The sequence below is a fragment of the Pelophylax lessonae genome (assembly GCF_965119305.1).
Source record: "Pelophylax lessonae genome assembly, chromosome: 3".
Taxonomy (NCBI): Eukaryota; Metazoa; Chordata; class Amphibia; order Anura; family Ranidae; genus Pelophylax; species Pelophylax lessonae.
In genome coordinates, this window is record NC_138770.1 from 355,079,781 (window position 1) to 355,099,297 (window position 19,517).

The following is a 19,517-nucleotide window of genomic DNA, read 5'->3' on the forward strand; positions in this document are numbered from 1 at the left end:
TGTATTCAGATGTCTGGGTATTGTATATATAGCTGAACATAAATAAAAAATACATATTTTTCTAATTATGATACGAGTGTGCAATGCAAAGCAAGTAAGCAGGCTATCATCTTTAGACCATACTAATAAAAAATAGAATTTTTGTAAGAACATACGGTAAAATTATTTTCATAGAGTCCTCTTCCAAGTTTCATTACTATTGGGTAATGGCACACTCTGCAGGAGCAGGCTAGGTAGTGAAACTTCATTAAAAAGCTTTTACTAGACACACCTTAGGGGCTGTCCCTCTCAACATTGCCCTCAGACACTTAGAGCTTACTAATCAGTTTCAAAGCAAGCAGTACAGGAAGACAAACAACCCCAAAATAGAGGGGCGGGGGCTGCGTCTGTCAGAGGACTTAAAGAAAATAATTTTACGGTAAGTTCTTACAAAAATTATTTTTTCTCTTAAGTCCTTTGACAGGTGCAGCCTCTTCCAAGTTTCATCACTATTGGGATGTCCCAAAGCAGTGCAGGTGTGAGGGGTGGGAAAAGATGCAGCCAAAAGAACAGTAACGTGCCAACGAGGCCAGAACAAAAAAAGCTCATCCAACAGGAGCTAACCCCAGAACAACAAATTCACCCCATGAAGAGAAAACATTCAACAAACCGCAGCCAACAGGTCACTTCAACAAACCTTGCCGTCAAAGGAAGCATCCAAGGATGCCATCACGTCAATCTTGTAGAATTTGGTAAAAGTGTGCACAGACGACCAGGTCGCTGCTTTACACACCTGAGCCACAGAAGCCTGATGGCGAAAAGCAAAGAGCCACTCACGCTCTTGACCCTTGAGTGAGTAGGCCCGAACAATAGTCTGTCTGATCCATTTTGAAATGGTTGCAGCGGATGCAGCCAAACCCTTCCGAGGTCCCTCAGGAAGGACAAACGGGGAATCAGACTTCAGAAAGGATGCCGTGGTCGACAGGTAAACCCTGATCGCCCGAACCACATCAAACAAGTGAAAGGCAAATTTCTTGGGATGCATAGGCTACGCACAAAGCGAAAGCAAAACAATATCTTCATTGAGGTGGAAGGCAGACACAACCTTTGGGAGAAAAGATGGGTTGCGTTGCAGAACAACCTTATCCCTATTAACGACCAGGTAAGGCGAACGTCATAACAGAGCCGCCAATTCAGACACTCTGCGAGCAGAAGTGATAGCCACCAGGAAGGCAACTTTCTGGGACAACACAGGCAGAGATACTTCCTTGACATTTTCAAAGGGAGGTCTTTGCAAAACCGACAAAACCATATTCAAATCCCACGGTGGCAAAGGAGTCCTCAGTGGAGGAGCCAGATGACACACCCCATGAATAAAGGTGTGAATCAGGGAATTCATCGCCAAGGGACGCTGGAAGAAAATGGCCAAGGCCGACACCTGACCTTTAATCGTGCCCAACGCCAAGCGCTGTTCCACACCATTCTGCGAGAAGGCTAGGACCCTCGCCACTGAGAAGGGGCGAGGATGCAACCCTTGCAACTCACACCAGGCAATGTACGCCTTCCAGGTACGATGATAAATCTTCCTGAAGGTAGCCTTCCGAGCTCTCAGGAGGATGGGAACAGCAGCATCAGAGAGACCCCTGTCTCTCAACACCTGGCCCTCAACAGCCAAGCCGTTCAAGCCAGAGACCGTAAAGCAGGATGGAAGATCGGCCCTTGAGACAGCAGATCTTCTCTCAGAGGTAGCCGCCAGGGAGGCTCTACGACCATCTTGACGAGGTCTGCTTACCAAGACCGACGAGGCCAGTCTGGGGCCACCAGAATCCCATGTACATGTTCCAGCGCCAACCTGCGGAGGAACCCGGACAACAGTTGAATCGGGGGAAAGGCATAAATCAGCTGATACTGGTGCCAAGGCACCACCAACGCGTCCGTGGCGTCTGCCAGAGGATCTCGAGCTCTGGCCACGAACCTTTGCACCTTCTTTTTGAGACGAAACCCAAACAGATCCACGTCCGGAGTACCCCACCGGGCGCACAGGAGTCGAAACACCTATTGATGCAGGGACCATTGCCCCTGATCCAAGGACTGACGACTCAGATAGTCCGCCTGCCAGTTCTCCACTCCCAGAATGAGAACAGCAGAGATAGCTGGAACGTGCGCCTCGGCCCAAGACATAATCTCTGTCACTTCCTTGGCCGCCAGGCACTCCTGGTGCCCCCTTGGTGATTGATGTAAGCCACAGCCGTGGCATTGATGGTTTGAACCCAAACCGGGCAACCAACGGAGCAGGCAAAGTTTAATCACCCTGAGCTCCAGAACATTTATCGGTAAGGAGGATTCCTACGACGACCATAAAGAGTGTCCAGTACTCAACCCCAGCCAGTCAGGCTGGCATCCGTGGTGATCAATGTCCACAACAGGGGCAGAAAGGACTTGCCCTGGTTCAGAGTGGGTGACGGAAGCCATCATGAAAGCTCCGTCCTCGTGAGACGGCTCAAACACACCAGTCCTTGTGTGAAACTGGGCAAACGGGATCGCCTCGAAAGCAGACACCATCAGCCCCAGGGACCTCATGCAGGTCTGCAGGGAGGAGAGATCTTTGTCCCCGAGGGACCTGATCTCGCCCTGCAAAGTCTGGAGGTTTTCTTTCGGGAGAAAAACCTTTGGTTGAGCTGAGTCCAGGACCATGCCCAGATACTGCAGCTTACTGACGGGGTCGTGCCGACTTCTGGAAGTTGATGGTCCACCCGAACTCCTGGAGCGTCTGAACCGTGACCATCAGATCGCCCGACAGTGACACGCAAGCTCACCCTCAACAAGAGATCGTCCAGATAACCGAGGACCACAATCCCCTTCTTGCGCAGCAGAGCCAGCCCCGGGGCCAAAACCTAGGTGAAGACCCTGGGAGCCAAGCTAGACCAAAGGGTAATGCCACAAATTTAAAGTGCTCCTCTGCCACTGCGAAGCGGAGATACCGCTGATGACCATCGTAAATAGGGATGTGCAGATACGCATCCTTTAAAATCGATGGAGAGCAGAAAATCCCCTTGACTTAAGACGCCACCACCGACCGGATGGATTCCATCTGGAACTTCCACACCCGCACAAAGCGGTTCAGTGACTTGAGGTCCAGAATCGGACGAACCTTGCCCTCCTTCCTGGGCACTGTGAACAGGCTTGAATAAAACCCGCAAAATCTCTCCCGATGTGGAACCGGGACAATAACGTCACGAGCAAGAAGATCTTGCACTGCCCCCTTGAGAGTCGGCGCCAAGAGCACGTTAGCAAAAAATGGTTGCTGCCCTTACACTGATGCAGCCAGGCATGCCCTCACCCAAAATGGCGGGCGAAAACGGTGCCGACAGTCAGGAGCCCAGGAACCCTGGCCACCGCGGGAGTCCACTATAGGAAGTCCCCAGGAAAATGTAAGGTCCTTAAACCCCCCCCCCCCCACGAAGTGGGTGCCACTAGAGCGCCCCCATAAGGAGCAGAGAGGCAGGCTCCATCCAGACCGGCCAGAGAGGACACCAGAGATCGCAGCTCTGACATCCCCAGGAGTGGGCCTACTTTTTAATGAAGTTTCACTACCTAGCCTGCTCCTGCAGAGGGAGCCATTACCCAATATGGTTGAAATTTGGAAGAGGCTGCATCTGCCAGAGGACGTAAGAGAAAAATGGATTTTTGTAAAATCTTACCGTAAAATCCTTTTCTCTTAAGCTCATTGACAGACGTAGTCCTCCTTGATTAATATCAACTCGGGTTATACTGCCCTCTACGGGAGTAGGACTAGACAGGAAAGAAAACGTTCTGGCCACACCCTAGGGGCAGTCCCAGAGGGTATATCCTCTCACTTCCTGCTACAGCAAATCAGTTATGTCACAAAGCAGTGTTTAGAGAATTCAACCTAACCCAACTCAAAAACCGAGGGGCGGGTACTACGTCTGTCAATGAGCTTAAGAGAAAAGGATTTTACGGTAAGATTTTACAAAAATCCTTTTTTCTCTGTCGCTCATTGACAGACGTAGTCATCCTTGATTAATATCAACTCGGGACGTCCCAAAGCAGTGCCACAAATGAGGGGTGGGAAAATGGAAATCAAAATCCAATCTAGAAGGCCCAACCAGTGCCAACTAGAAGTTTTCAAGGCTCATCAATCACACGATGAGACTCAACTGAAATTCCAACGGAAAAAAACCCTCGAGGTAGACAACCGGTCTCCTCAAATTGCGGCCTGCAAATCCTTGCGGCCAAATGAGGCATCCGCCGATGCCATCACATCAACTTTATAAAATTTTGTAAAGGTATGAACCGACGACCAGGTAGCCGCCTTGCACACCTGGACCACTGACGCCTGATGGCGGTAGGCCCAGGAAGTACTGAGCGCTCGAGTGGAGTGCGCCTTAACAGGGAACGGAGGATTCCGACCCTTAATAGAATAAGCCTGTACCACCGTCTGTCTAATCCATTTGGAGATAGTCGCGGCAGATGCAGGCAACCCCTTTCTGGGGCCATCCGTGATCACAAAAAGTGAATCCGTCTTACGGAACGATTCCGTAGTCTTCAGGTATACCCTGATTGCCCGAACCACATCCAAAGAATGCAACGCATATTCCTGAGGATGATTGGGCTTAGGACACAAGGAAGGTAGCACAATATCTTCATTCAGATGAAAATCTGAAACCACCTTAGGAAGAAAGGATGGCTTCGGGTGAAGAACTACCTTATCCCTATGAACCACTAGATATGGGGAATGGCATGATAATGCAGCCAGTTCTGACACCCTACGTGCAGAAGTGATAGCCACCAAGGCGGCCACCTTCTGGGATAATGTAAGCAAGGGAATCTCCCTGATATTTTCAAAGAGAGGTTTCTGAAGAACCGACAAACACCAAATTAAGATCCCAGGGCGGTAAGGGCGCGCGCACTGGCGGAGCCAAGTGCCGCACCCCCTGGACACCAAGGAATGAGTAGCCCAAGGCTTCTGAAAGAAGATTGCTAATGCTCAAACCTGACCCTTGATAGTGCTCAAGGATAGTTTCTGCTCAACCCCCTTTTGCAGAAAAGCCAAGATTTGGGTCACCGAATAGGTACGTGGGGGAAATTCCAAAGATTCACACCACACGATATAAGTCTTCCATGTGCGATAATAGACTTTGCTGGAAGTCGCTTTCCTTGCTTTAATTAGAGTAGGAATAACTGAAGCTGACACCCTCTGTCCTTCAGTACCTGGGTCTCAATAGCCAGGCCATTAAAACCAGCGACTGTAAAGCACGATGGAAGATCGGTCCTTGAGACCGCAGATCCTCCCTGAGAGGAAGTCTCCAAGGAGCGTCCGCGACTAGCCTGTCCAAGTCGGCGTACCCGGCTTGACGAGGCCAGCTCGGAATTTCCAGGATAACTGGAGTTCCCTCCACCTCTATCCTGCGGAGAAATCTCAGCAGCAATTTGAGAAGGGGGGGAAGACATAGTAGCTGATACAGTAATCCCCCGCTACATCGCGGTTCAGTTTTTGCGGTCCCGGTAATTCGCGGTTTTTTTTGTAATGTTATTTTACTATATAAATCATTAAAAATGAAATATTTTTGTGTTTTCCATAGCTCTTGCTATGTCTCTTAGTCTCTTTTATGTGTTTAAATGAGTTTCTATTGTTTTAAAAGTGTGTTTAAAGACCTTAAAATGCTTCTACACGTACAGTGACAGTAAAAAAACATGCCTACAATGCATTTTAATAGGGTTTTTCTATTTCGCGGAATTTCACTTTTCGCGGCTGGGTCCGGAACGTAACCCCCGCAATGGAGGGGGGTTTACTGTACTGCCTTTACAGGCCGTTCAGCGCGTCTGCAGCGTCCGCTAGAGGATCGCGGGTGCGAGCCCTGTTGAGCCAACCTACCAACAGACCCATATCCGGGGTGCCCCAATGAAGGGACAGCTGGTGAAATACCTCTGGATGAAGAGACTATTCCTCTTGATCCAGAATCTGACGGCTGAAATAATCTGCCTGTCCACCCCCGTGATAAATATCGCGGAGAGAACTGGAACAACTGTTCCCCCAATAAGAATGTTGGCCACTTCTATGGCCGCCAGGGCACTCTTGGTGCCCCTTGGTGATCGACCTAAGTCATGACCGTGGCATAGTCCGATTGGATCCGAACCGGGCTGCCCTGGAGCTGCGCGGTCCAGTAAATCAGACAAAGTCTGATCGCTCTAAGTTCCAACACATTTATCGGTAACCTGGAATTTATCTGAAGAAATGACTTCCCCTGGCTGAGCATCGGAGACCGAAGCCACCAGACCAGAGCCTCCCTGGTCCGCTCACTCAATCGGATCCGATTGTCCAGGGAATCGGGATTCCGATTCCATAGGAGAAGAATCTCCTCTTTGGAGAATTCGGGTATGAGACTGGGCAAACGGTACTGCCTCTAAGGAGGCGACCATCAATCCCAGCCAGTTGATGGACAGCAACATCCAAATCATTGACTGAATCTTCTGGAGTTTCTCCGCATGGAGAAACACTCTTGCCAAGGATGTATCCAAAATTAGGCCCAGATAGTTCAGTCTCCTGGTGGAAACCAGGGATGATCTTTGGGAAAAGCAACGAAAACGCTGATGTCCTGCGAAGATGGGGATATAAGGATAGGCATCCTAAATGTCTATGGACGCCAGGAAATCCCCCTGATGCAGGGAGGCCACCACTGTATGGATGGACTCCATCTCTTCCAAGACCAGAATTGGACGCACCTAGCCCTTTTGCCTCGGCATTGTGAACAGGTTCGACTAGAACTCCTCCAAGGAATGGGAACTATCACTGCTTGTTGTATCAAGCTGTCCCCCGCAAAGCTTTTAAGCGACCCGGGGATGTCGACTATTGGAAGGGAAGAATCGCACCGGTGGAAGTGATCGAAACTCGATCTTGTATCCCGACCATATGACCTTGCGAACCCCTTTATCCGGGATTCTGGAAAGCCCTGGATCCGGAAACCGGTGAAGACGTCCCCCCACCCTAGAGATGGGTGGGGCCCATTCTGTCAATCCAACGGGATAACAGTGGATTTATTTAGTCTGGAAATTGGTGAGTCCACTATTGGTGGTACCGTCCATCTTTGTAATGAGGGATTCCTCAAAATGATAGCGCCTAGCCATGCTTTTGGAAATAGCAGGGCTCATTTACGGACGACCCTATTTGGGCAAGAAAAACCCTTCACCATTTTGGTAGGCTTGCTAGTACCAAAAAAGGAATATGAGTCTCAGCTACCTCTGCCGGTGTAACCTCAAGATTTAAGGTTTCCCTGACAGACACAACTAGTGCTTCCACCAACGCTTCTTGTGCTATGGCGGAGGCAGAAGCGTCCTCCTTACTGTCTGAGGAGACCGTACCTGAGACAACAACCCCAGAAAAGGGACTGCAATGACCAGCTCAGAATCCGTATCTGAGGTATCAGATGACATAGGGGTAGGCGGGGGTCGCTCTTCTTGACCCCCGTCCCTGACAGGCTACCTCCACCCGGGATACCAAAGACTCCAAAACTGCTGATAATGCATCATCACAAGTGAGGTACTGGAGGGTCCTGCGGCCACCCTGAGGGGATCAGGTGGGGATACATGTGTGGCAGGGTTGATGTAACAAGACACTTGCCAGCAAACACAAAAAAAATAATTGCATGAAAAAAACATTTTTTTTTTTTTTAACTTAGTCCCCCAGCGCAGTAGCGCCCCTCAGTCTACCTGCTTGGACCCCTCAGAAAGAGAGAGAGAGAGAGAGAGAGAGAGAGAGAGACCCCAAGGCTCACCTGATGCACAGAAGTTTCTTATCAACCTGCTTCCAGCACTGTGTTACAGACAGGAAGTCTTTGGCTTGCTTTCCCTGGGCTCCGCCCCTTTACACGCCTTCCGGCGCCTCCCAATTACTCCACGAGGTGTTTGGTCACCTCAAACATGGCCGCCCCCATGCTGGAGACACGAGGCTACGCCAATATGGCGGCCTCGTACGATCTGCAGGAAAATGGTGGCGGCCTGTGTAGGATAGCAGCGGCTTGCAAGTTAGCAGCGGCCTGCGGGATGTGTGCATTCGGCCCGTGCGGCCTGCGGAAGTGCCTCGGCCTGCGGGAGGTGTCCTCGGCCTGCGGGAGGCTGTGCGGCCGATGGAAGTGACCGGCTTTCTGGAGGGATGGCGATCTGTGGCTGCAGTAACTCAAGCATAGGCATCGGCCTGTGTACACACTAGACAGGTAGGATACCTCTATACCTCAATAGTAATGCCTTTTAGTAGTCTGCCACTGACTTCAGTCACCCTTACAGTCATATAGTGACTTTAGATAGTCAGCTCCCAAACCAAGCCTCCTGGTTTCTATTCACAAAAATCACACTCAAATTGGGGGATCTGTGACCTGTTTTAGGATAGAGGGGAGACCCAGAAACTGAGTGTCCGACCATCCCAGAGAGGGGCCCGCGTCCACCAACAAACCCGACAGGGGGAGAGGGGGAACATTCTACTCGCCATACCGGAACCAGGCGGGCGCCAACTCCTGACAGAACCCCTCTCCACCGGGGTGGGGGGGCTGTCGACCAATACGGACGCCGTGACTCTGTTGGTCATTGGCGTCCAGGCGAGACGTTTAACTCGCAGGGTCAGTCCCCGTCCAGTGGGACTATGTCGCGGCCGACCCAGCGCGGAGCTATGGCCTGCACGCACTCGTAGGCTGAACTGGGGTGACCACTGGATCTCAACATCCAGCCCGTCGCCCAGTTTCAGCGTACTTGCTTGAAGATCTCACAGGAACACTGGAGAAAAAAAGTGGTCTAAAAAAATCCTGCCAGGACCGAAGATCCTAGCAAGGAATCTAGGTCCTTACGAAAAAAATGATTTGCTGTAGCAGGAAGTGAGAGGATATACCCTCTGGGACTGCCCCTAGGGTGTGGCCAGAACGTTTTCTTTCCTGTCTAGTCCTACTCCTGTAGAGGGCAGTATAACCCGAGTTGATATTAATCAAGGAGGACTACGTCTGTCAATGAGCGACAGAGAAACTGGATTTTTGACGGACGCAGTCCCCTAATGCATATCAGTAGGGTTATACTGCCCCCTACAGGAGTAGAACACTATGCAGAAAAAAAGTTCTGGCTACGCCTATGGGCAGTCTCCAGGGGGTATACCCTATCTCTTCCTGCATAGGATGTCAGTTTTGTATCAAAGCAGTGTCAGAGAAAACAATACCAACCCAATTCAAAATAGAGGCGCAGGTACTGCATCCGTCAATGAACCGAAGAGAAAAAGTTTTTATGGTAGGTCAAAAATCCATTTTTCTCTTTCGTTCATGGATAGACGCAGTCCTCTGATGCATATCAGTAGGGACGTCCCAAAACAGTACCATAAAAATTAGGGGTGGGAACAGCAGAAAAAAAAAAACAAGTTCTCAAGGCTAAACACAGCCAACCAAGCAACATGGAACTTATCAGAACAGCAAGATGAGCCCCACCTGAAACAAACAGTAAACACCCACAAGGAAGGCCAAAAAGCCCCCTATACAGCCTGCAAACCTCTGCGGCCAAAAGAGGCATCTTCAGATGCCAGCACATCCACCTTATAAAATTTGGTAAAGGTGTGAACAGACAACCAGGTAGCCGCCTTGCAAACCTGAAGCACAGATTTTTAAGACCAATATCTTGGAAGCTGGTTTACCTGAAATACCCAGAAAGGTGAAAGGAGAAACTAAAATGACCCTACATGGTGTGACTGGGATGGTTACAAAAGAAAAAAAATAGCGGATACACAGACTCACAACCTGCACTGCAATCAAACAAGAAAAATAAGCTCCTCTGAGTATTGGAGCGGTAGAAGAGAACTGAAGAATAATCCTGTTTGAGGAAAAGATCAGAACCCACATTCCTGCTGATTAAGTCTTTTCTGATAATTTGTGGGTACCCAGGGACCCAAGTCTGGAGGTTTTTAAATGTGAATACTTCAGAAGTAAAGAAATGAAAGGGGGGGGGGAGAGACTATAGCAAACCTTTCCCTGGGTTTCTTGCAGATGACTGCGCTGGTCTCCAGTGACATTCTGGAAAATACTATCAAGGGCAAGCCCCAAAGAGATGTCCCTCAGACACCATGTGGGGTCGGGTGATCCTTGGGTGCAGAGACCATAACACTCTACGCATGTATAACGAAAAAAGTCCAATAAGGAAAACAAGCTGAGAACCTTCTAGCAGACCCTCACAGCTGAAGTGTAAAGCCCCAGTCATCTGCTCCACATGCTGTAAAAGTAAAGAATCTACAGTGGAGAAATATTTATTAAAGGGAGTTTGACCACTGTGCTATGGTCACAAGAATAGGGCAAAGGCTGGGCCTGCTAGTGAGAACTGATTTCACAAGTTCTCCCTGTTTATGGTTAGGGACCTTTTATACAGGAATATCCTCAACCACCAAAGTAGTCTCCTTGTTAGCGGAAACACTGATGCATTCACAGTGAGGGTGGGACCCCTTTTTCAAATTCCTCTCCAAATGAAAACAAGTCTAGTAAGCGTTAGGAGGAAGACCTTGAAAAGCAGGTAAAATGGGAAGGTCTTTGCAACTTCAAGGGCTCTAGAAGATCTGAGACTGTTTCAGAATGGTGCACAATACATCAACGGTCTCAATTAAGTATTAGCAGAAGACTAACTCGAGGCTAATCTTACCAGGTAAAGAATGGAGCGACCCAATCAAAAATGGGCACCTTCCCAATTTATAAATAGCTTTTAGAGTAAGGTGCAGGGGGCTTGCACAGCAAACAAAACACACACAAAAAAAAATAAACAATATCTAACAATTTGCATTAAAAACTGTTTTTAGTTGCACAACATTGGTAAATATATGTAGACGTTGCAATATCACATTAAGGCCCCTCTGTATAGTACTGTCCAAATTCTAGTCTACGAGAGCCTCTATGCTGGAGCACATACAGCAATGGATAAATAAAGGGCAGGTATGCCAGGAGTCCATTCCTACTTAAAGGAGTTCGAAGTGACTTAGAACCAGAAATAATCACTGCGACCGAGGGTTAAGGGAAGGTGATAGGCAGACCAGCATTTGAATCTGTAGGGGAAAGTGCAGAAGAGCATTTATAGTCTGAGTGGTCAGAGTCAGCAAGGAAATGGGTTAACTGGCTCACAATGTCTTCCATGACTGTAGTAATGACCCTGGCTAACCAGCAGGGGATTCAGATGACAAATTAGACTCTAGAAGCAGAGGATGACTGGATTTCAGGTTCTTAGCAGCTTCACCTTCAAAAGGCACAGAACAGGCAGCCCCAGAACCATTGGTGTGTGAGCTGGGGTCACCTATTGTCGCAAATCTGTCCCCCTGTGTGTCTAGAAAGACATGTTATGACCACAAAGTGTTAAGGCAAACTAACTCTGGGTATAAGGTGAGGCCAGGCCTCAGTTACTCACTAGGGTCAGTCAATCTGGTAGCAGGAGAGGGTAGGGCAGGAATGAGAATGCAGAACATGCACACAATGCTAAACCCAGAGTGTGACATTCAGTCCCACAGTGTTAACCCCTTCCTCTTCAAAAACTGGTGGTAAACTGGGAATTTTAAAAGCCCCCAGCAACCTATGCAAATGAGGTAGCTCCTGGTGCTTGATCTGACTGGTCTATTTAAACAGGATAAGCCCTGAAGCAATCCTAGTATCTCTGGACCTGGAAAGCACTCCACAGCCAATTTTTTACCAGGACAGGGTGTGGAAAGTGCCTCACGCAGAATACAGTGCTCAGATATTACTTCCTAATTAAACCCACAATCCTGAGTCTAGCAGGGTTTGGACACATCACTCATAAAAACAGGTAAAGAAGGCTCCATTAAATATCTGCAATCCAAGATAACAGCTCTAGCAGTAAAGTACAGCTCTAGCAGTAAAGTACTTGATTGAAACAAAATAAAAATAAAAAGTGCTAGTAGGATGGGCATAGCATAAGGGGTCGCAGGGATAGCAGTTGCAACCCAGCTCCTAGTTTCAGGAGGCCCGTGCGGCTCCCTGCTGTAATATTTGCATGCTGCATTTCCCCCACAAAATTACGGAGACATGATCCAGCTCTGATCCACCTTGTGTCTCACAGCCGAGCTCTGTACGCCAGTACTCAGCTTCCACCTTGCCTTCTGCCCAATCCATACCCCTCCTCCGCTCTCATTGGCTGGGGAAAAGGCAGCTGTGCTGTTAGCCATGTGTGCATGGAACGGAAAAGAGGACTGGAAGCAGTCTGAGAAGGGGAAGTGTGGCACTGTGCTGCTGACAATAGTGGGGACAGTAAGCTCGGATGCCTGTCACACTGAATGAGGCAGTGTGCACTGAATGAGGAGAGTGCTGCCTGACAGCTGGGAAAAGACTGCTCTAACTGAAGACACACCTTTGCTCAGTTAGGGCATTGCTCAGTTAGGGCACCCAGTCTGTTGCCTAACAAGGATTCTCTGCATCTCCCCCCCCCCCCCCCGCCCCCCCCCCCCCACAGCACCTGGCAACACTGAGACTCCATTCACATTTAGGCATTTTGTATCGCGGGCAGAATCGTCGTGATTCTGCCCGTGATAACACAAAACGCTTTGCTGACAAAAAATCGCACCACGCTTCTTCAGGTGCCATTTATTATGTAAGAGTGCTTACAATTGCTCACTTTTTATAGATATTCCTCTTATTCATTCTGTTGAAAATATATTAACAAGACTAAACATGGATGGCAATTAATACACTTACTTTATAAATGCCAGTAAAATATCTGTAACAAACTTGGCTGATTTTACAATTGGACTCTCGGGTTCATTAAAAGTTCGAGTGTTATGCTCTATATATCGTACTTCCCACATTAGCGAAGACAGACGCCTGGAAAGAAAATAATTCTTATTAAAACTAATTAAAACTAATTTTACAAACATGAAAAAGAGAATGGTAGCAAACGGAGAGCCAACGATTTATACAAGATAGCATGCAGTGATGTTGACTTATGCATGCTTGTGCTCTCACGTGCAGTTCCCCAAACATGTTAGATGTTACTTATCTTACTAAGGCAGTGGAAGGTAATTTCCTAATATTAAAAAGTATTTTTTTTTTTTTTAACCAGAGGGACAAGTTGACAAGACTCTTGAGCAGCAGATTGTTGATATAACACAAATACATTATGGTCAATTTGGCAGATCACAAATAATTGAATACTTACCTGTAGAACCGGTTTTCCAGTCGCTGTTTGATGGTACTAAGGTCAGTTGGGTATGCCACAACCATACTGTACATTGGGTAGGCTTGGAGGTCTACAGGAGCCACAAAGGCAGAAGCAATGTCTAAATAATAATTAAAAAAATAAATAAAATAAAACACGACAGGTTAAATGTCTTACTTAGATTAAATATATACAAAAATGCGTGTAATTTCATCTTTGCACAGTTTGGTTTTGAAGGATCCAATTCTGTTGACCTGACTATAAAGATGCTCTTCACTAAATTCAAAACAATTTACATGCATTTTCCTATATGCCTTTTTATGTAGTGTAGTCACCTGAATTTAGAGCACAAAGTTTGGTTCTGAGCATGCAAAATAATTTCCCACTTCAGATAGACCTCCCTTCTGCTTACAAGTTGCAAAACATTTGATATGTACTTGGTATTTTGTATTATACACTTATATGCCCATATAATTTAATAACAGATCTAATTACAAGCTCTTATTTTAGTGCAACTGCAAAAGTGAGCAACAGCGCAGCGCAAGTTACTTGACAAATACAAAAAAAAAACACATTGAAGGTAATTAAGAGGCGATACAGAGCAGCCAGATGCATCAAAACATCCAGGAATTATGATGGCATGTAGAGGATCTTAGTGTGTTTTGGTTGACTGTTTTTGAAAAGATGCTGCACATATTTTTTTTTCCTTTTCTTAACTTCTTCTTTTAGGGCTCTTTCACACGGCCGCTCCGATTTTTTATTCCACTGCGGCACTTTTTTTTTTCACGGACACGGATGTCATCCGGTCCGTATGTTCGCATATCATCCCATCCGTTTGCGGATGATATACGGACATAATGTATGTCTATGGGGATTGCGGATGACAGCGGATTGCGGATGTCAGTGCGGACACCTGGCCCTTGATTGTGGCCAGCACCAGGCGCTGGTCCACCCCTGACACAGAGTACGAGCAAGGGGAGAACCCCCTGGACTCACACCAGGCGAAATAGGCCTTCCAGGTACGGTAGTAGATCTTACCAGAAGAGGTTTTCCTAGCCTTGACAAGGGTAGGGATGACCTCAGGGGAGAGACCCCTATCCCTTAGGACCTGGGTCTCAACAGCCAGGCCATTAAAGCCAGCGACTGTAAAGCAGGATGGAAGATCGGACCCTGTGACAGGAGATCTTCCCGCATTGGCAGCCGCCACTGAGGCGCCACTGCCAGGTGAACAACGTCGGCGTACCAGGACCGGTGTGGCCAGTCCGGCGCCACCAGAATCACCAGGTGCGGTTCCAAGGCTAACCTGTGGAGGAACCTGGACAGCAACTGAATCGGAGGAAAGGCATACATCAGACGATACTGATGCCAAGGGACCACCAACGCATCCGAGGCGTCTGTCAGAGGATCGCGCGTTCTTGCCACGAACCTTTCCACCTTGCGGTTCAGTCGAGACGTGAACAGATGCACGTCCGGGGATCCCCACTTCGCACACAGCATTCGAAAGACCTCCGGGTGTAGGGACCATTCCCCCTGGTCCAGGGTCTGGCGGCTCAGATAGTCGGCCTGCCAATTCTCCACACCCGGAATGTGAACTGCTGAAATCGCCGGGACAGGAGTCTCGGCCCAAGACAAAATGTTGGTCACCTCCCGGGCCGCCCGGGCACTCCTGGTGCCCCCTTGGTGGTTGATGTAAGCCACCGCAGTAGCGTTGTCCGTCTGTACCCGAACAGGACAGCCCCAAAGTCGGTCCGACCACTGGAAGAGACAGTTTTATCGCTCTCAATTCCAGCACATTGATCAGGAGGGAGGACTCCTCCTCCGACCAAGTGCCCTGGGCAGACAGGTTGCCCAGGACTCCACCCCAGGCCGACAGGCTGGCATCCGTGGTAATCACGGTCCACAACAACGGACGGAAGGACTTGCCCTCCGACACCGCCGGGGACTGGAGCCACCACAGAAGAGCCAATCTGGTCTGACGACTCAATGAGACACTCCGATCCAGGGACTGAGGAAGTCTGTCCCACCTGGCCAGGATCTCCGCCTGGAGAGCCCGCGTGTGAAACTGAGCAAAGGGTATCGCCTCAAAGGCTGAAACCATCAACCCCAGGCCCCGCATACAGGTCCTGAGTGACGAGGACGGATTGTCCCTGAGGGACCTGATCTCGTCCTGTAAGGTCCGGAGCTTGTCCTCCGGCAAGAACACCTTCGCCTGAGCAGAGTCCAGAATCATTCCCAGATAAGGAAGGCGAACCAATGGAGACAACGTCGATTTCTAAACGTTGATTGTCCATCCGAACTCCTGGAGCGTCTGCACCGTGGTGGACAGATCACACAGTAAGTCCTGGCTGACACTCGATCTCAGAAGAAGATCGTCTAGGTACCCCAAGACCGCAATGCCCTGTGCCCTCAACAGGCCCAGAACCGGCGCCAGCACCTTGGTAAAAACCCTTGGAGCCGAAGCGAGACCGAAAGGTAACGCCACAAACTGATAGTGGTCCTCTGTGATAGCAAATCGAAGATACAAAGAGCAAATGACTCCTGCGCTTAAGGAGTGGCCTTGCGGCTGGTATCCGGAAAATGCAGATACTGGAAAAGAGAAATGGACAGAGGGCGCACCAGCCTAGCGGATTATCTTTAAAACAATTTATTGTAATAGACATGTATACACATTATACTCACAAAACGATTATGAAACACGGGCAATAAGCAATGAGGGACCACCAGGGGTCTCCACTGGGCATCCTCAGCTGCCGCAGGCCGTGGAAGGATGTAGACCTCCAAAAAAAACGCTTACGCGTTTCGGGGTGTTCCCCCTTCATCAGAGCTAGTTGGGGGGAATGAGTGATAGGGCTTTTGTATATTCCAAAAGGTCACATGATCAAGTCCCACAGCTCCACCCTTTGTGGGTGGGTCAAGAACAAAATAAATGTAAAAAGACATATATTACTAGTGACAATAAAAGCATAAGCATATAAATATATATATATAAAACCAATGCATATGCAAAGAAATCAATAAAAGATGATTACCACAATACATGACAATATGACTATGGAAGAGCCAGCCATGCAGAGTAGCCTGACATGGAACAAACATCAGACCCTATTACCTTGTGCGATCATAAATGCCATCCAAATGCAGCCACAGACTTAGTGTATGGTAGAAGAAATCTATCGAAATTCCCTGCTATATAATATGTTATAGTACATGTCAAAGCTGCATATGCCACAGCTTTCTTATAGATTGGAGCCAGAGTGTCATAAGGAAGGGACCGACTGAAATGTAAACCATCAGTGCAGATACGGAGAACAGGATTATGTTGCTATTAGAATCATTATCGGAGCATCCCTGTGTCTGGGGTCTTTGGGTCTCCATTTCCGCTGGTGTCCTATTGTGGATATCCTGTGTCATCCTGAATACTTCCTGTATACATCACTTCCAGCTCCTGTAAGGAATGTGGAAGTGACATAGAATAGTCTGTCAAGACGAATCTTGCAATGCATGCTGCGCCATCTACCTGGCCCCAGCATGAATTGCATGCAGAGCTTTGTAGCTGGAAATTTGGTTAGTTTCTACATTGATTTCAATTTTCAATATGCTGCATTGGGAACGGCATGATCGCACTTACACTCATAGGGTGGCCAGATGGACACAACTAAAAATGAGTAATAATACAGTACAATTAATATATATATATATAAAAAAAACACACACATTATATATATATATATATATATATATATATATATATATATATATATATATATATATATATATATATATATATATAGACACATTTTTTACGCATATAGAATGCATATGCATCCATAGATGATCAATATTTCTGTATGTAAATACCTGTAGCGAGGTTGACCACCAACTTTTGGTGTCAAATAGTAAAGGATGTTATATATATTGCAATGTGTATACATGTCTATTACAATAAACTGTTTCAAAGATAATGCGCTAGGCTGGTGCGCCCTCTGTCCATTTCTCTTTTCCAAACCGAAGATACCTCTGGTGACCCTCGAAAATGGGGATGTGCAGATACGCATCCTTCAGATCTATTGTGGCCAGGAATTCCCCTGGACTCAGGGAGGCCACCACCGAGCGGAGAGACTCCATACGGAACTTCCGAACGTGCACGTTCAGCGCTTTCAGGTCCAGAATAGGACGTACTTTGCCCTCCTTCCTGGGCACAGTAAACAGATTTGAATAAAATCCTCGAAACCTGTCCCGATGAGGTACCGGGACAATCACCCACTGAGCAAGAAGGTCCTGCACCGCTTGGTGCAGGTCCTGCAGACGCCCAGGAGGCAAATAAAGATTTGAGGCAAAAAAAATCTGTTCCCTGGCCGGGATAGGAATTCGATCTTGTACCCTGATTGAACGATTTCCTGAACCCAACTGTCCGAAATCCGGAGCAGCCAAGGTTGGAGGAAACCGCGCAAACGTCCCCCCACCCCGGAATTGGGTGAGGGCGCCCCTTCAGGCGGAGGCGGATTGACCCGCCGAGCCGGCATTGCCTGAGTTCTGCTTGCCCGCCCAGGGCTTCTTCTGGCTACCCGAGCCCTTGAAGGGCTTGCCCTTCGAATGGTTTCGAAAGGCACAAAAGGACCCTTGAATGGATCGAGACGCAGATTCCCGCTTGCCACGAAAGGACTTGTTCTTCAGGTTCTGGGGCAGCAAAGTGCTCTTGCCCCCTGTGACGCCTTTTACCAGGGTATCCAACGCCTCGCCAAAAAGGCGAGAACCAGCAAAGGGAAAATCAGCAACTGTTTTCCGCGAGTACTGGTCAGCCGACCAGCTCTTCAGCCAGATCAGTCGACGGTTAAGCACCGAGACACTAGACAGGCGTGCTACTAAAGGGGCCTCATTTAAGGCCGCATCACACAAATACATGATTCCTTGGTGAATTTGATCCACCATATCCAGCCGGGCAGGTGGAACAGCATCAGACACGAGGTTGCTCCTAAGCACCTTAGTCCAATCAGCCACCGCCTGAGCCACCAAAACGGACGCGAAAATGGGTTTGAGCAACGAGCCCGCCACCATATAGGAATGGCGGGCTAGAGACTCCAACCGCCGGTCTGTGGGATCCCGAAAAACCGGGGTATCCTCTGAAGGAACCAAGGTAGCCTTGTTCAATACGGCCACAGTGTGATCCACCTGTGGAGGCACACACCATCGTGAGTCCGTAGCCAGCGCAAAGAGATAAAGCAATTTGAACCGACTAGGTACCAGGAATGGACGTTTTAAAGTGCGCCACAGTCCATTAACAGTGTAATGAAACTCAGCGGGACAATACAGAAGGGTGAGAGAGATAGTCTGCAGAGCCCCGCAGAGTGTTACCACCGATGTCGCTGCCTCAGAGGAAAAGGAAGTGAGGTCCGAAAAGGCTGAACTATAAAGCTGCAATGACTCAGGGAAAATGGCTGCCCATCGGACTGAATGGAAGGCTCTGGCAAAATGGCCGCCGAACATGCGGTCGGAACGATCGTTCTGCCACCGCAAGATGGCGCCGGATGGCGCCAAAACAGCATGTAGTAATGCCATAGTGAAGCCAAACATGCTTGCCATGTTTTACCCCGCTGCGGTCGCCACACACACAGTCTGCACCCCCACAAACACCGAAGTGACACAGGGGAAGGGGGCCCCCAAAAACACACAGCACCGCAGCGCATGTACAAGCGATCGGGGATCGCATCAGGGAGCCACACAGGCACAGACATGGGGAACACACAGCAACACAGGACTGCCACCCCAGACAGAGGTCCCACACAGAAGTACTTACCTGTACCAGACGGCGTGGGGAGCCTCTCAGAACGGAAAGCCGCTGTCCTCATCTGACAGGGAAAGCCGTTAGCCAGGGACATTACACTGCAGCATCGCAGATGTGTCCAGTGAGGTAGCCACCTCACGGCTGCATCCCTGCTGCGAGCAGGGATGGGTCGTTCATAATGCCAGGACGAACAGCGGCTGAACGCTCGATGGCGGGCTGGGGGTCCATCTGACCCTCTGCCCTGGAGAACCATGGCGGTCACTCCGAATCCCAGCACCACATGAATCCATCTTCTTCCAAAGAGTCGACTAAAACTAAGCTGACAAAATAAACAGCTAGTAAAGTAAGAAAAAAATGACATTTTCAAAGAAAATCAAAGAAAAAAAAGATTAGATAGGCTGAGACTGTAGCCCCAGCACAGGGAAGCCTAACTACTCCTGACGCTAGGCAGAAAGAAACTGGGTTGGGAGTGGTCACTGCAGGGGGGTATTGACCTAGTGGGACAGCTTTGTTCTTTTTGACTAAGTTTTATGCCTAGCTACTCCTGCGGAGCGGAAGTCAATAACCAATAGTG

The 19,517-nt window shown here is 48.6% G+C and overlaps 1 protein-coding gene across 1 annotated transcript in view; it reads right to left on the bottom strand.

Annotated features, from left to right (window-relative positions):
- PHIP (PHIP subunit of CUL4-Ring ligase complex) overlaps window positions 1-19,517 on the bottom strand; it is a 286,169-nt gene that overhangs the window by 62,776 nt on the left and 203,876 nt on the right. Inside the window, 2 exon segments of the mRNA XM_082249792.1 lie at window positions 12,702-12,827; window positions 13,162-13,282. Of these exon segments, the coding sequence (XP_082105918.1) occupies window positions 12,702-12,827; window positions 13,162-13,282 (247 nt within the window).